General features: G+C 34.8%; 1 protein-coding gene across 1 annotated transcript in view; it reads left to right on the top strand.

The window, feature by feature from the left end:
• Positions 1-18,581, top strand: part of FAM120B (family with sequence similarity 120 member B) — a 49,323-nt gene that overhangs the window by 9,047 nt on the left and 21,695 nt on the right. Inside the window, exons 4-6 of the mRNA XM_064648873.1 lie at positions 2,433-2,528; positions 8,347-8,519; positions 12,537-12,629. Of these exons, the coding sequence (XP_064504943.1) occupies positions 2,433-2,528; positions 8,347-8,519; positions 12,537-12,629 (362 nt within the window). The remainder of the gene's footprint in view (positions 1-2,432; positions 2,529-8,346; positions 8,520-12,536; positions 12,630-18,581) is intronic.

Below are 18,581 nucleotides of genomic sequence, written 5' to 3'. Positions count from 1 at the left end.
ACTTTCCTTAGGCTGCCTAAGCATTGCTTCCACAGGTTATTCAGAATCTATTTAAACAAAGGAACGTTATTTCTTAAATTTCACTGGTGATACTCTTTATGTGTGCTGGGTGAAAGGGTTAGGGATTTTTTTCCAGAGATATTTCCATGCAGAGAGGGTTGGCATTTCACTAGTATTTAGAATTAAGACACATTTTGATACGTTTCTCTGTGAACTGTGGAACTCACAAAGAGTGATGCTCACTGCCAGTTTCCCCTCAACAAAGCTTTTCTATTTCCGTGCTTCTTCCCAGCATCTTCATTTCTCCTCATGTCCTTGACAACTCCCTTGTGCAATATATGGTGTTCCTAAGCATGTTCTCTATTGCTCCCTGCTATTCCCAAATCCTATCTACCTTTTTTTCTCAGCTCTAGCTTTTTTACAGCTACTTGTGTATTGATTTACCCTCTAGTCTGTTTGGATAAAACAGGTAAGTTGTCTTTCCTGCCTTTCTTTCGATTGGTGCCCTAATAGGATCCCTCTGTCATCTGAGTCACCAGTTTCACAAAATATTTAGGACTTTAATCCATTTGGAATCACTTCTGCTTTGTCAAATTTAGTTGAAACAGAGCAGTGCATCGATGAATTAATTATAAGACAGAAGTCCTAATTTTATTAGGTTTGCTTCCGTAAGAAACTAGGCTAAAATTTAGGAGGCTGAATGAGCTGAATAAATACGTACTAAATCTTAAAACAATGCTAAAACATCAGAATGTTTCTGAAAGTGACTTTGGGATATTAAATTGGAGGGGTTTGTGCATGAAATAGCATTATCACAGACAATGATTTATAATCAAAATATGAGACTATTCAGCTACTGGTATGTACAGTATTTTTTCCCCAGAGTAGGCATTTTTAATTTTATACTCAATGTCATCAGTTTTTTAACAGTGAGGCGTGGCAAGCCAGGTGTAATACTGTCCCTCATAGTCCATCTGTTGGTTCTTCAGTCCCTCCTCACCTTTATTGGGAGTTTGTGCTGCAGGTCCGTGGGTAAGGAGGAAAGGAAGAAGAAGCAGGGGTTGTAAAACAGATTTTGTCATGTTCTTTTCCCTGTCTCTTATCCCTGACACTAGAATTCCATCTGAGGAATTTCTGCCTTTGCACTACAGCACACTAGTCATTCATTCCTGCCAACAGTCATCTCCAGCACTGAGCTATAAACAAGATCAGGAAATTCATGTGACAGAACTTTTTTTTGGGTGGAGAATGGAAGGTCAGTCTTGGAGAGATTTGTTTGGTTTGTTTTAATTTGGTGAAGTTTTTGATTAAGGTCCACAACATGGCATCAGAAATACTTGTGCAGTAAATTGCATGGAGATTGGAATTGATGATAAAAAGCAGGAATTTTTAAGAACAGTGGCTTCAGCACAGGGTGAGAGCTGAAAGGAATTAGAGATGCAATTCTGTGAACCTCAAAAGGACAAGGGAAGGAAAAGAAGAAAAGATTTGAAACACTACTCCAAGTACCCAGGACCAGCTAAACCTGTTTAAGTTATACTGTTTACCAGACTGTAGAGAGTAGAAATTTAGGGCACTATGACATGGTTACCATAAGCAAAATCTGGACAGAATACAGAAGCACCATTTATAAAAACAATGATTCTGGGTTTGTTTGTTTGTTGGGTTTTCTTATGGAGACCTGCGGTGGAATGATTTTGAGCTGACCATTGTAAATTGGATAGACTGCATTTCAAAAATGGTTAAATTTTTGATTTTTATCTGAGGGTATTTTTTTGGTTTGTAGTTTTTTTCCCAAGCATCAAGTAGTTAGATGCACAACTCAAGTACTGACATTTTTAGTTTAAGATACACCCTACTCTTTAGTGGGGGGCAGGGCAGAGTTGAGGTTAGGGACTAGGAAGCCACTTGAGCTATTAGGCATAAACAATCCCTTTATACTAGATAAAAGGTCTGGAACAATGGGCTGTAAAAGCTCTACATCTTACGTGGGATGACTCCATCGTTTCAGCTTTCAAATAGCCATCAAAGCCTACTTATAAAGATTTTGGCTCTAACCCTAACACAGGAGATGTCAGGGGAAGTTGGGAGGTGATCGTATTAAGCACTGCCTGCATATGTGGCAGTGTGACAGTCCTGAGACTGAGGTAGCTCATGTAGGTCCCTAAGCTATGCCAGATGCCTCCAAAGCTTCCTGAACTGCCTCATAATGGGAAGGCCTAAAGCAGTTTTCAAATGCTTTCTACAGACTCTTGTAGTTATATTTTTGGCTGCAGTTCCCAACTCCGAACTCATGTCTATAGTACATGATTGAAATTCTCTTCATTTGCTCTGATTTGTCATAAAGTTGCTAAAACTTTTTTCTTGGTCACAACTGCTTACTAGTGTCAATACTTGTATTTGACTTATTAATCCAATTCTGTCTTTTTTAGGTGGAGCCTATCCTTTGGTAAAAGAGTGGTTTGTCTATTGTGGGAATCCTCTCAAGCAGCCGGAGCTAATACAACCTGTACAACCTTCTGTTCCAGGTAGAATAAAAATGTGTTTAAGTCTAAACTAAAAGAATGACCTCACTAAAATGGTTAGACAATCCATCATCATCCTTTTGATATAGAATCCAGAATGACTGTGGAGAACAAGGAGCTAAAGTGCTGCATGCCTGTAATTGCTTTTTGTAATTATAATAGGATTCAGCTTTGAGATACATGTTATTGCTGTGTCTTGTTAAACCCAGTGCTAGTTCGAACATCAGTTCTAAACTTAAAACAGTTTCTTAGGGGTTCTAGATACTGCTCTAAGGCCAGGATAGGTGGTATGTAGGGCCATATTAAAATTTTTACATTAACCTATTTGACAGAATGTGTTAATGAGACTGATGGAGAATGTAGAGAAGAGTAATTTTTAGATCACCTATGACAACTCAAAAAGAGATTCCAGCTTTCAGTAAAAGAAATAGTTAGCTTATCTGTTTATGTGAAGCTGTTTCTATTGTCTTAAGCCTCAAGTTTTGTGTGGTTTTGTCTTCTTCCCTTTGGTAAAAAACACATTAATGAACACTCTTAGTGAAATTTTAGTGATGAGAAATATATTTATGAGAAAGTATAATACACTTAAGTGAAAAGATTGGGCACTGTCTATGTCACTAAATGGTATCATGCAATACAAGTTTAGGATTGGAAGTAAACAGTACTGTAACAATTTTGTTATTTCAGAGGGAAAATTGTTGTGATTGTTCATTTGTCCGTGCTATTGTAGTCACCTTTACTCTCACAGCTCTCTCTCTCTCTCTGTCTAGTCATCTGCTATCACATGGATCAGCAGCACGAAAGTTTTTTTTAGTCTCTTGTATGATGTGATTTGTTCCATTGATTTACAATAACATTGATATCTTGTTAAGAAGAGTAATCTACTCAACTTTTTGAGAATAATCACCAGCGCTTCTTCCCTCAGCACCAGAGCTTTCTGTAGTAGTCCTTGTTCTGTCTGCTGTAAATCCAGATTCAGAAAAAGTTGAAATACATGCACTTTTTTATAAATTAATAATAAATTTTCTTTTAAGGTATCCTAACCCATATATTTAATGAGAGTCTTCACATTCAAGGATGAAAGAAAACCAGTTGCTCTTTAGATATCAGACTTTTCAAAATCTTTTTTAAAGGGCTGTTTGGAAAGAAATAATTTATATAGACAAAGTACAAACAAGTTTTTATTTGATATACAGTGGTTTCACTGTCCAGTACCCCATATACAAAATTAGGACAGTGATTATCTAATTGGCTTTGTGATATCATGAAATTGCTGTGAAATTTTGCATATGGATAAGAATATGCAGGGTAAAAGCTGATGAGTCTGTCCTGTACAACTGTTTTATTTCAGCATACAGTGGTCTGGGGACATGCATTTGTAAAAGAAGGAAACAAAATTTGACAAAGTATAAACCACACCTACATTTCAAATTGCCTGGCAAATATACTGTATTTATTGTTGTGAAGTTTTCAGTCCCAGATATTATACTTCCTTCCTCCCTTTCTGGAGAGGAATCCACTTAATCTCATGTACTCTGGTTCTACAGCTCTGCAAACATGCTACATAGAACCCATCTTTATGTTGACAGTAAACAGGATTTAAAATCACTGTGTTTGTTTGTTTATAGCAACCACATAAGTGGAGTTTATAAAAACAGAATCTTCTCAACCATAATCTTTGCAAATTCAGTAATGAAAGGCTGTTCAAGCAGACTATTAAAAGAGGGGAGGAGGACTTTTAGTGTTTATTTTTAGTCCTCTGTTGTCATTCCTTCAGCGAACAAATATTTTTCTAAAATTTTTACAGTCCATATTTGTATGCCTTACATTCACTCATGCATCTTTGATTTTCCACAGCATGACTTTCTAATTCACCATATAAGGTCCTCAACAGCACATCACATTTTTCAGACAGGGATCATATTTAGAGCTAAATTTAAAGAAGTTGTTATAGGAAGTTAGAGTTCAAAGCTGTCAATCAAGATCAGGTTACGCGAAAAGAGGAAAAAAAACTTTACCAAAAACCTATTAGAAAATTCACAAGTATACTTAATTTTGGAAGGTTCTTTGTTTTATCTTTTTTGAAAAAACTTATAACCTTATCATCAAAACTAGTTTAGAGCTGTATTGAGTATATATGGAAAATCCTGACTCTTTTGCATTTGATTTAGATTAAAAAGTCTGAAGAAGCTATTAACTTTGAACTGTAGTTACATAACAATAAATATTTTAAATTTTGCATTGATCTTTAAAAGAAAGGTAGAATTTCCACTAACTTTTTATATAAAACAGCCGAACTGCCTTGTATCAGGAAAAGTTGCAGGTGATAGATTGAATGTTAGCTCTTCGTTTTTAAATAAAATATCAAATCTTAAAGGCGGTATGGTAAGTAAGATGAGGACTTAAAATATATTTAAAATACCATATATATTATATATATGTTGTTGGGTTTTTTGAGAGACAGTCTTCTGAATTAACATCTGTGCTTGCTTGCATTCTCTGTATCTCTTTCTTGCTTCTGGAATGTTTCTTTTCAGTTGAATGTTTCTTTTCAGAAGATCTGTGATCCAGGAAAATACTGTTTAACATCCATATCTTGTGAACATAGCAGATATATTGGACATGTGTGCGATTTATATGGAACAGAAGAAATTCTAAAGTCTTTACTGGAAATATATAGATTCTGCTGTTCATTTAATTTCTGAAAATGTGTAGGATATTGTAGCTTCATACCAAAGAGTTTGGATGTACTTTCAGTATTTTAATCATTGCCTCTTACAGGAATATGACATGAATATGCTTAGGTTCAAAATGCTGTCTCTGGAATGCTTATTTAATGATCAGATTTAACTGGCATTTGGGTTTATGGCATCTTTAAAATTGGCCACAGTTGTTGAGAAGTACATTTTTATAAGCTTATTTTTACTGCTTGGTATTTACATGCGTGTGTAAAAATGAAGAAGTGTTAAAGTTCTATTACTGATGTTATAAACTAAAATTTCAGTAGTCAATACTTCAAATATACATGAACAGTTAATATTATACATTTATATCTGTATGCACAATGATGACTTGTTTAAAGTTGGTATGAATGTAAGGATCGTCTTTGTAAAAGCCTTGAGTTAAACGATCTCATATAATTAATGCATTCCACAACTTTTGCATGTATTGCATATTCATAAATCAATAATTGAAATTCAAACAAATTAAATAAGTAGTTATGTATTCCCTTGAAGTGCTTTTGTTTGTCATGCTGCTTTCTGTATGACAATTTCATTAAATGTATGAGTATACAGGAAAAATATAAAAAGTAATTCAGTTCATGCTTTTTCTTTTACCTTGTTGGTTGTGTGTGTTTGTGTGTGGGCAAGTAGTATCTCTTAACCTGCATGGAGGTCTTTGTGATGCTCCTCTTCTTGAAGTTCCTGAGGACTACAGTTTACATTGTAGTGAATATGGTTTTCACACAGTTTTTTGTGTGTTGACAATAATTGTAAGCATATGCAGCATTTGAGTAATTCATAGGAACTTTGGTTCCTACAACCAGTAGGATAGATAATTTTCTCATTACTAATCTTTACAGTAAAGATGTATCAATAGTATATATCTAAGTATATTTTGCTGTGTTTTCCTTTTGTTATTGGTTGTTTTTTAGGTTAATTTAGTAAATATCTAGACATGTTCTGAAAGTAAATTATTTCTCCTGCCTATCCAAGTAAATTTCTCTTTCAGGAATGTTTTCTAATTACTGTAAATTATGTAGTGAGGATGTAACCAGAGCAGAGAACAGTTTTGGGGGTCTACTGTGTATGAATCCTTGAATCTGCTGTGGACTTTATGTATGATGGGAAAGTCATTAAACTTTAGGGTATTTCTTTCTTTGTTTTACTTATCTTTCATTTAAGAGTTAATAGATCAGTCTTAGGTACTACATGGTATTTTATTACTTGTAGAAGAGATCGTCTCAGAAAAATAGCACCTTTGGTTGGTGTGTTCCAAAAAGAGAGAGCATCAAATTTTCTTTTCCAGAGTAAATAACTCATAATTTATCCATACTTTTTTCCAGGCACAAGTAGATGTTTCTGAAAGTGTAAGGAATTGTTTATGGAAGAGATGTCTTGAATTTTTTGTTGAGTTCTCTCAATATAGATATGTAATCTTAAATATTGATAGAGTTAATGGTTTTATTCTGAAGAAAGAAGGATTTCTATTATTAGATATAACCCCAGATGCAAAAAAGAACTTTGCTTTAACTGATTTCTGGTGTATCTCTTCGTATGCAGAAACCATGTACAAATTGTCTCAGACTTGATAGGAAAAGTTTAAAGTTTGTTCTGTTTTGGTTTCCTGCATGCTATATTTGCTTTAATTCCTGGAAGTCAGTCTCTGTGGTTCTTTTTTTTTTCTTAAGGCGGCAATTACCAATATCAAAACCACTAATTTGAGTCATTTTGGTGCTGTCTATACTGGCCCACTCACTGCCGCTATTTGAGTTATCTCTAACCTGCATTTCTACCTACAATCAAGCAACTGGTCCTTTTCTTAATAAGGTTAGAGACTTATAGATTTTATGGTAGTAGTTCTTTACATGGTTAAAACTTTTGACAGGAGAGTTAGTCTTAAAAGTAGTAAAAAAAACATCCATCAGGGAGATAAAGAAAGAAAGTCCTAACTTCTCTTTTAGTTTCCCCCTCTCCAAAGAATTAGTACCATTTGGTTAATGGGCTTTCCCGGCTAAATAAACATTGCCTATGTAGATTTCAGCACCTTGTCACTTTAACCATTTATTATCACCAAGTGTTCTTAACTGGTCTGCAGCTGCTGCATGTCACATAAAAAAGGAGAAGGTGTTACCAAATGTTGCTTAATTAGTCCACATTTAAAATTCACACCTCATTTTATTTAAATACAGAAGCAGCAGTACTTTATGGTACAATTCTGTCTTTTATTGAGATTCTCAAGCATAACCAGTTAGCTGTTCTGTTATTTCACGTGCATTAGTGTTTATTTTGATAACAGATTAAATGTAATTTAAATGAGGAGCAAATTTTGTATTCATTCACACATGTCACAAGCTGGGAGATGGCAACATGAGGTAAATATTAAGGATTTAGAAACAAGCATGAATGATAGTATAGAAATTCTTGAAAGATACATTTTTCATAACTGATGACGGTTCTTTTGTGTGTGTTTGCAGCAGTGTTTCATACAGTAGCCTACGGAGTGCAAAATACCAGATCACCTTGGTTTTTGTTCCCAAACTGGAACCTACTGCAGAGGAGTCATACCAACACAGTGTTTTATGGAGAATACCTGTTTGCCAGCAAGTGGCATAGGTGATCAGTTTGTTCATTAAAACAGATGATTATAAGGGAGACAATGTGAGGATCCTTCAGGTATACACCAGTTCTAGGAGAGACAGAAGAAAAAGATCTAGTTGTTTTCTGCTGAATCGCTATTTGTGATGAAGTGAACTTCGTTTAATGCTCTGGATCCCCAAGGGAAAGAACACACTTGCAGGCAAACTTTGGTTTTGCATAGGTTAAGTGCCTGCTGTCTCAAAGTTTCTATGTTGTTGTAACTATTTAATTCAGTCCATTCTGCTTAAACATGCCTGTATTCAATAAATTTTGTTTAAATTACAGGCCGTATTTTTATGTTATTTTTTTTCCAATGCAAGTTTTGTCAAATACATTTTATTTTCAGCTCTGTGATCCTTGCAAGTACCAAGAGCAGATCAGTTGTTTCCTTTCAGATTGTAATGAGGTAGACGTGTTTTATCTTGTTGCTGCCAAAATAATATAATGGATTTCCTTTGTAGGTGGACCACCTAATTTGAAAACACTGTGGCTTGCCAAAGGACCTGATGTGGAAAAGCAACGATATAGTACGTTTCTGGCATGCTTTCACCTTCAGGATGAGATGGAAGAACTCCAAGCTCTAGAAGCACCTGTTGCAGGATTCTGTTGCTTGCTGACCTATCTTATGATGCAGGTAACTGGGACAGTTGCTTTTTCTTCCACTGTCAGCTGATAGATGTGACTGACTAATAAACTATTTCTTGCTAGCCTGTGCTAGATTTTTGTCCTAATCTTTACTGTAGGCATAGTTGATCAAATATAACAGTACTGCATTACAATATTTTTAATTACTCTGCTTAACATGCACCATCCTGCTCAAGAAATACTTGCGTTTTTTTGGTAGTTAATCATAACTCTCACATGCCCATGACAAAACCCCTTGGGCAGTTTAACAGAGAGAGTATAAACTGAGGGATTTCCCCTGTTTTTTGGGACCTGTTTGCAAACTAAAGCTGCTCCTTTTGTGTTTCCTTTGTGTCATCAAAAGAAGACATTCCCTCAGGTGACTATGCAGGCTATGCAAACAGCAGTATAAATATTTAGTTAGCTCTCACTGCTTTTTCACACCATCTTGTCAATCTACTCATTTTCAAGCTAGAATGGAGAATATGGCTCTTCTCATTAAATTCTGAGTAATGGAGGATCATTAGGTAGCAGTTCTGTTACAATTCCAAATATTTGGCAGCCTGAAGATTACCTTAATTGTAATAAAAAGGGGCACAAGATTAAATACCATATTGCTTCATTGTTTACTTTTCTCTTAAGTATTTAATATATTGTCTGTACTTGCCTCATTTCAAATGCTGATCTCACAAGCAGATTTTCCTCTCTGAGGATGAGAAAATTATAATGCTTTTATCTAATCTGATAAACTCTGCTTCACTTGTGCCTACACTGAACTGCATTTTGTCTATTGTTCTGCTTTCTCAGACTTCACTTTCCTCAATAGCAGATTTATACTGGCATGTGATACATGAAAACAAGTTCTCCTTTACTTTTCCTTTCTTTTTGTGTTTACTCAAATTTAAATGATGCATCGAGGAAATACATGTGGGAATTATACAAGTGATTCATATAGCTCTTTTTTTTCTTCTTTAATTTTTGTATCACAGAATATAAATTGAAGGTTTTTTGAAGATGAAACTCATTAAACATCACTTCATGCCTTGCAGTTTAAATTCAGCCAGATACATATCATGTACCAAGCTTTTAACATACTTGAAGTGTTCTTCATATTTGGATATGAAATTTATTTCATTTATTTATCTGTTATCACTGTTTCATTTATTTATTGTGCTATCCTGCACAATCTTTCATAGCATGATAACTAAAGTGTTTGAGAAGGGTTTCTTTAGTGGGATTACAAAGAGGAGTAACAGGAGGGAATACCTACAGAAATGTGGATTTACTGACCCTTGATCACAGCATATTAGTAAAATAAAAAAATGCTTGTCAGGGAAATGGGTTTCAGAACTCATTATCCAATGGCTTCTGTTAAAAACAAAGGTGAAAGCAGTTTCACAGCTCTTCTTTTCAACAGCAATAATAGCAGAGAGATCATGGAAAGGGCTTAGTTTGATGGAAGGTTTTTCATGGTGGTGCCAGTTTCTCAACATCTGTCTGTCCTGTTTTTCTGATTCTCTTCTGGTCTCTGAGTTGCCGTGATACAATCTACCCTATGAACGAGCCTAGGGAATCAATTGGGATTTAAACGTTTTTCATTGCTGAGTTTTTTTAAATGTTGCTTATTTCTCTAGTATTGTCCATTTGTTCTCCTGGGGTGTTGGAGAGAAAAACTTGAGAGCAAGAGTGTCAGCAGCCATGCTTTGAGCTGTCCATATTGCTTCCATTTGTTTTATAGCTGAGAAAACAATGCTTGTCTAACTGTGATCTAATTCTTGTCTTTACACTTTAGTCTTTAATTTCTATTAGAGAAGGAAGGTGGATTGTTTTCTCAAAAATTATTTAAGTTGACCAATTGTAGGTTGCCTTGAAGCAGGCTTCGAGCTTTCCTTCAACTCATGTGAGGGAGAATAAACTTAAAAATTCCATTCCTCATTATTCAATCTAACCTAAAAATTAGGTTTTTATGGGAACCATCATATTGACCAACCCATCTGGCTTCCTTGAAACTTATGTACAAATATTTAATGAAAACTTCATTTTTTTTTTTAAAGTAAGAAAAAATATAATAAACAAACCTTAAATATGTAAAGAAAGTGTTGATTTGAAAAATATTTTTTTCAGTGAGGGTACTTTTCAAATATCCTCCAAATTAAGAACAAAAATTTATGAAATAACAGATCTGTCTTTAAAGTTGGGAAAGGAGTGAATGAGTTCAAATATCAAAATGTGAATTCTGCAAAGAAAGGAGAAATATCTCTTTCAATCTCTTATGGTTTTGAAATAAATCTGACAGCGGAATTGTGGTAACTCTCCAAGTTTGGTTACTGAATAAAATATTTCTCCAAAGGAGTGTTTGTACATTCGTAAGCATTTTGGCTCCTCTGCTCTGTTAGGGGCATTTTTTTGCTGTTGTACTTGCAAGCAATATTTAATTTCCTTTTCTTAGCACAAAATTGTGCAAGTACTGAGAATTATTGTGTAGATGGAAGTCACTTTTCTGTTACTTCAATATATAAAATGTGCAGGTTCAGTAAAACTCTTGTTGCTGTCTACACAAAGGTGGCACCTGACTTGAATTACAGGGTAAAGTAGGGCCATTATCAGATCTTAGCAGACAGGTGGAGTTAATGAATACCAAGGAGCATTTTGAAAGCTTAAAATATTTGTAATATCCCTCCCATTCTTGTGCTTTATGCAAGATTTAGCAGCATCATAGAGGGGAAAGTATTTTACAGTGCAAAAACGCAAGGCCTGACTTTAAATTTTTTTTTTTAAATTCTCAGTAGTGGTTAGATAATTTTTATCCTGAGGAGGAAAGAATGAGTTACTCCTCCCAAGCAAATAAATGAATGACATAATTATAGATGGCTTCTTAATGTTTGGGGGTTTTTCCTGTTGATTTACATTAATACTTTTTTGTTAATTTTTCTCTCTTTCATTTTAACTCTCACTAAATAGAAGCTCTTAATGGATTGAAATAGAATGTACAAAACATTCCCCCAAAATTAAGCTGTTTAAAGAAAGGCAATGCAGAGTTTTAGGCAGCCTTTTAACTTTTCTGTAAGCCCACAATGCACATTTCCACATTTTGCAAGAGAAACCTTTCCTCAAGTTCCAATTGATAAAGAATTGTAATGTTTTATGGATCTTACTTTAAAGCCCTTTTTATAGCCTCAACAGCTGTAACAGATATGTGGTCTTGATGTGCATAATGTTCTTATAAGAGGAAGGAAAGGATCAGAACTGAACTGGTATTGTCATAGGATCATCCCAGCTGGTCTCAAGGCACTGTCTTTCTCCTGAGGTGACCCTGTGCCTCTATAGAATGTCAGAACACCTTTTCACAGCAGAAAAAGCTCCCATTCCCCCTTCACTCATAGAAGTATTAGAGTGAACTGTTACATGAATTTAGAATTTTTCTTTATGTTACCCCACTTGAACATTTTAGATTTACTTTTCTCATAGTTTTGAGTTTTCCCCACTTCGATTTGTAGCCTAAAAATCCTGAAATTCAGGTAAAAGTAGGCAATTAAATATTTTAGATTATTTTTAAAGTTTCCAACAGATAACTGTGTAAGCATTTGAAAAAAACCCCAGTGGTCATCACATCTGTGGCTCAGTGAAGAGGGTGGGTTTTATCCTGGATATTAATTATAAAGCAATTTTTTTTAATCTCATTTTTTTACTATGCTTGGTGTTACAGAGATGAAGTTATTTCCTGTTACTAAGAACTTCAAGGGAAGCGGAAAAGGGAATAAAGAGGAGTGGGCTGCTTTTTTTTTTCTGTGTGGAAATCCATGTATATACACTATACACGAGTATTGGGATATGCATTTCTTTCAAGTTGTGAAAGAAAGTATTTTGTTCCCTGAAAGTGTGTTTTCCTAGACAATGCATTCGTGATGGTCATAATTCCATGAGGTCATTGATCTAAGTTTGATGTGCTTGAGCAAGAGGAGTCAATTTTCAGGAGAGTTTCTCTTCAGAGCCTTCAGATAATGTGTTATTTTTTCACCTGTTTTAGGTCAGTAGCCTCTCTCTGGAAGACTTAAATGCATTTGTGGCACTCATTCTCTGCCTCAAAGGGAAGTCAGCTGCTCAACTGGCAGGTCTGCAGGTATGGACCAGAATAATTTGTTGCATAAAATGGTCATGAAAAATATTTTGGGGGAAAATTGTTCTACATTAATTTTTTGCAGATATGGGAACTAAGGATCATGGTAAATACATAGGCTTTTAATGTGCTGCATTTCATGTGAATACTTGCATTTGTTAATCACGCAAAAAATTAAGATGGAAAGGACATTTTCTGGTGGCTGTGAAGTAGCGTGAGCAAAGTAGTCTTAGATTTCTTCTTTACTTGGCTTCCAGACTTCGATCTGATTAAAAATTTTGTAGCGGTGAATCCTGTCTTACAACATTGCTACATTAGTTTTTACTGAGGAGGATTGTGTTTTGGGACATAGGTTGTATGAAAATCACTACATTAAATCAAATTTAAGTATACTTGAGGGAGAATATAAACATAGTATAAACCTAACCAGAAAAATTGTTATGTGACCGACCCACTGTAGTGAAAACTATTTGGATTACACCATTCTATAATTAGTCACGAGTTCTTTTAAATATTTTATATACGCCATGCAAATCTGGCTTTTTCCTTTCCTATCTTCTTCAATCCACATGTGGAAAGGCAGGTTGCTAGACGATTATTGCAGTAGAACCATTTAAATTTATCTTCTTGCATATGGCATTATACAGGAGTATTTTCAATGTCACCACTTCAAGTTGTATTCAAAGTATTAGCAGTGTAGAGCATAGACTGTACGTGTCAATGGCCATTTGAGTTGTGGATTTACGTAGAAGTAGGTGGGAAAGGATTAGAAATGGTTAGAACTTTAACATATCTTCACTCTGTAAATCTCACTTATATTTCCAATAAATTCTCTGTTGCTTTGAACTGTCCATGTGAGAATTTTAAAAGTACTTTTTGCTGATAGCAAGGTAAACCAACCACTGCTATTACCATCCATTTGTTTCTAGTGCACAGGGACCAAATTAACAAAACCAGTGTGCTTCCAGTTTCATTATTTGATTCACTGTAACAGATAAAGTCCAGTCTCCTATCATTTTTTTTAAAATTCATCACAAATTTGTTCTGCAGCTGATCAAGTGTAAGATCTGTGTAACAAAAAGGAAGCTATGAAATGAAGACAATACGGAAAACAGCAAAAATGTAGGATTTATTTCTGTCAAAGTCATTATTGCACATAGTGTTGCACTCAACATTGGGAGTATCATTACTTTATCAAATCTGTGTGGCAGTCATTCAGCAAAAGCATAAAGGAAACCAAGCTTAAGTGTTGAAACAATTTGTTTATAGGTGCACTTATATCTTACAATGTCTTCTACATATATACGTTAAGATACACTTAGGTATTACTACAGAAGTATCTGAAGTGTTTGAAAGTTTATTCTGTTTGAATTAGAGGTCTTTGTGTGCTTCATTCGTGTTGTGATTCTACGAAAATAGAAGTCTGAGTGTTGCAAACATGTAATATTAATCAATCTATGCTACTTATCAGCATTGTAGTAATTCAGAATTGTTCACAAAATTGTATTATTTTCCCACAAGCTTATGGCAGAGAGTTATGAGCATAAAAGTGCATGAAATGTGAAGCTGGTCTTACACTGTCTCATGAAGTGGACAGCATGTTGTTGGAATTTACTTCTGTGTGCTATTGGCAGGTCCTTTCCAAAGTTCTGTCCCTCTGCTGTGTAAGAAAGCACTTCATGCACTGTCACATAATGCTTTCTGCTGTGCTAAAAAACAACAAAAGATTCTATAATGCAGTTGAAAATTTTGTATCAAGCTATTTTGTAGAGCACTTCCTTGTCTTATTCTATTAAAATTCACAATAGTGTCTTTGGTAATAGTTTGAGTCAGAATAAATCCCTCTAAAGGGAATAGTGAGGAAAGATTTTGGTCTCTTTCCCTTCTGAGTTTGTGAATAGATTAATAACAGTTTCAAACCTTTCCCCCGTTTGCCTTCAAATTAACCTCCCTTCCTGTGTTTTAATGATGTGGATTTCCTGGTGGTAAACAGTTGCTCCTTTTCAGTTTCTTGTATAGCTGTGTCTTGTCAAGCTATATCAAGAAAAGATGTTATGTTGTATTAATAGCCATAAAAGTACTTTTTTTCTTCATATATAAGCCGCCTGTAATTTTGTGAAAGCACCAGGATCAGTTTCAAGATTTATATGATGTTACTCTCACTTCACAGGAAGAGTAAAAAGTGGTCTGTTTCCTGTTTCTGTGCTTCTGAAATGTGGTGTGTGGATGAATTTAATTATGTCCTGGGAATTTTCTTTTGAAAGAGCAGTACACTAAATAAATAGAGTACCTTATGTAAGTACTCTAAGAATAATGATCAAAAAAGCAAGCTTTCTGAGTATTATCATTCAAGAATCTAATTTTCAAGATTCCACCTCAGAACAGCTTAAGCTGCTTTTGCTCGTTACTGTGTTTATCTGGTCATTTTACAAATTTGAGATAGACTATTATTTTAATAGTTAGTAAATAGGTTATCAGTAGGTATTTAACAGCTTAATGTTTGTGTTTAAAATCAAATGATCCAAGTGCAGTGAATTACACTAGTACATAACTAATTAATAAGTGGGGTTTATAGTAGGAAATCAGGAATAGAGTTTAATCTGTTTACCATACTTTTTATTCTCCACTGAAAGGTTAAAAGTGATCCTTAGAAAGACTTACTAACAGAGCTTTGAAGGAAATTATGTTAAACTTAGTCAACATCTGCAAAATTTTATGAAGTTGTTTGCTCATTTGCCATTTTGGACTCAACACTATAGTATTATTCTAAATGTAGAAAAAATGTTTACTACTTGTAAACAATTCTGTGAAATACACTAATTTAATAAAAAAAAATCTGTTTCTGTAAAGGACTCCATTAGCAAGTATGTTGTAGCAGAACACTGAACTTCCACTGTGAAATATGAGAGAAAATATAGAACCTGTTCTTCTGATAGAATGAAGAGAGCCTTTCATCATTGACTTTCAAATCTGCTTTCTAATATGCTGTCCATATTTCATAGTTAACGAGATCCATAAACTCACAAATCTCTGAAACAGAAATGTCTATGGTTTGAATAAAGTGGGTTAAAGCCATAAAAAATATAGTTTATCTCATGCTGAAAGAAAGTGGGCTGTAGACATGTAACTACATTGTACATTAAATATTACTTTCTGAGAATAACATAGTGTTTATACATGAAGATTTGATTATTTTTCAAGATCGATGGTCTCATAATACCAAAATGTGCACATGATAGAGAAGACATTTTTCTGGTAAGTTTTTTTCTAGTTTTCTTGTGCTGCCCCCCCTTATATGGTAGATTAGCATTCTGCTTTGCCCAAGCCTCCCATAGAGCTGATACATAAGGTCAGAATTAAATTTTGGACCCCAGGTTGTCTATTTCTCTTCTTTCTATTTTAATCTGGTGTGTGGTGTTGGCAAAAAGCCCAGAGAGCCATCAGGCTAACTTTGAGGCCATTGCAGAGAAAAAGAAGCACCAGCAGTCATGCTTCCAGTCTTGATTCTTATATTGAGCTGGCCACTGGTTGTTCAGTGTTTGTCAAGCACTGAAGTATATTCCTTTAATTTTTAAAGTGCTTTCAATTATTTAAAAGTATTACTGATATGAAATGAGCACAGTCATTTTAGATCTTAAATTATAAGCTCCAGAGAGTCTTTGCAATTTGATTGCAAATGAATTTTCACAAAATATGTATTAAGTATTATTTAATTAGCTTTTGAAATAATAATAATAATAATAATAAATACTCAGCAAACTAGTTAACTAGCTTGACAGGTGGAAATAGCTTTAGCAGGAATTGTAGTTGTGCAGAACCTTTGAGTATTTTCCATTGTACACTGTCATGGAAGCAGAACTATCTTAGTAATAGTATTATACCAATATTGCACAAGATATTTTTCTCCAACTATTTTCCTGAGGAATACTCAGTCACATCCATGCAAAATAGCAGTATGTTTTAGAGTAGTAGGTAGTAGTGTAGGTAACCTGGTTAACAGTGTGTAAGTATCTTGGTTAGGGTCCCTCAAATTTAAAGAAGGGCATTGCTAAATCTATTCTGTATTTTTAAACTCCATATTCATTCTTCTATGCCATGCAGACAGAAAAACATAAATAATGCCTGGATTCTGAACATTCAAGAATTTTTTACCTGTTTGGCAAGCCAAGCTACATTTGTCAACACCATGTGATATTTTTCAAACAGACTCCAAACAGCCTTTGTGACCTATCTATATTTTTCAAAATATATTTGTGTAAAAAAATTCTTTCTTCCCCAGAGAGTGTATGTTTATTGTGCCCCTGTGTCTGTTTCCTAATAAATATTTGCTTTAAGTCTAATTGGGTTGAATGAAACATGAAATGCAAGTAAGAATATTGTAAAGATTTCACAGATAACCCCCTCTTACGTACAAGGACCCGCTTCTGTGATGTATGTTAGTATTAACCAAAGTGGAATTTGAGTGTATTCCCAAATACTTTACTGAATTGGGATTTATATTCCCTCAAAATTTGCATCTGTCAAAACTGGTTTTAAAATGATAGGTGAGATTGTAACTGCAGGGAGTGGGGAATGGGGGGGATTGAGGTGGTTTATTAATCTTGGCATTGCTTCCCAGCCCATTCTCTTATCTGCAGTCTTTAGATTTTCTGGAACAAAAGTGCCGCAGTATGGGATGTGATTTCAAGTTGGGATTGGTTCAAACTTAGAAATATAACTTTCTTCTCATGTCCTCAAGACAGTCTGAAATGAACTAGTTCAAATAGAAACAGTCCACTTACACAAGTCAAGCATTAGTGCAAAGACAATTATCTATCAGGAGCTGAAGTTGTTCACTGCTTACAGCAGTTTTTGAAAGGGCCATCTCTAAATCTGTTTCTATTTTCATAAGAGTCTTTTGAAGTTCTGAAGAAATTCAAGTTTTCTCAGTCCTGTTGCATTGACAACTGGCTCTACCTTTCTTTGCTGCTCTTGGTTCATAAACATATAAAAAAAATCTTAAGTTAACCTATTCAACTTGCAGACAAGATTGATATTCTGCCCCACTCTCCCCATTTTCTTCTTGACCAAATTTGGTATATTTATTAGTATTATTAGAGCCTATTTCCCTGAACATTTTTTACATTTGACATAAGCTCTAGTATCAGAATTCACATAACTGTGGGAATTCCGTTGTGTGTCACTGGCACAAATACAAACCACAGTATAACTAGATCACAGAATCACAGAATTGTCAAGGTTGGAAGAGACTTTCAAGATCATCTAGTCTGACCATCAACTCAGCACCACTATATTCGCACCTAAAAACATCCCCGAGTGCCAGCTCCAGATGACTCTTGAACGCTTCCAAAGACGGTGACTCCACCATCTTCCTAGGCAATTTATTCCAGTGCGTAACCACACTTCCAGTGAAAAAAAACTTTTCTATATCTAACCTGTACCTACCCTGTTGCAATTTAAGGCTATTTCCTCTCATCCTTTCACTTGAAGACATGGCATAAAAAACAGACCCCCACCTCACTACAGCCTCCTTTCAGGTAGTTCTAGAGAGCGAGTTGTGGATCATCTCTTCTACCTTCTGGAAAAAAAATGTGTTCATTATTTGGATTCAGTTTGCCCATGGAGAAAATCTTGACCCAGATTTTGAGCAAGAGCCTTAAAAAGAGGATTTATATTCCTTTGAGGAAGATGATCTTGCGTTTTTCTGCGTAATTGTGTAAGTTTGCTCAGCTTTTCTGTGAGTTTTCCCCTTTACTGTCCTGTGGTTCATTATTAGCAAGGTTTCAACAACACAGAAATAGCAGCAGTGTTTCAGTTATAAATTGCTTTTAGACTGTATATAGCATAAAGAATATTTCAGGATGCTTAAGGTAAAAGACGCTCAGGTGTTTCAGATAACAAAATTGCTGTTAATTTTTTCAATCCATGCCTAATAATGTAGCAGGAAGTGAAACA

The sequence above is a fragment of the Pseudopipra pipra genome, chromosome 3 (genome assembly GCF_036250125.1).
Source record: "Pseudopipra pipra isolate bDixPip1 chromosome 3, bDixPip1.hap1, whole genome shotgun sequence".
NCBI lineage: Eukaryota > Metazoa > Chordata > Aves > Passeriformes > Pipridae > Pseudopipra > Pseudopipra pipra.
This window is presented reverse-complemented; position numbering and strand designations above follow the sequence as displayed.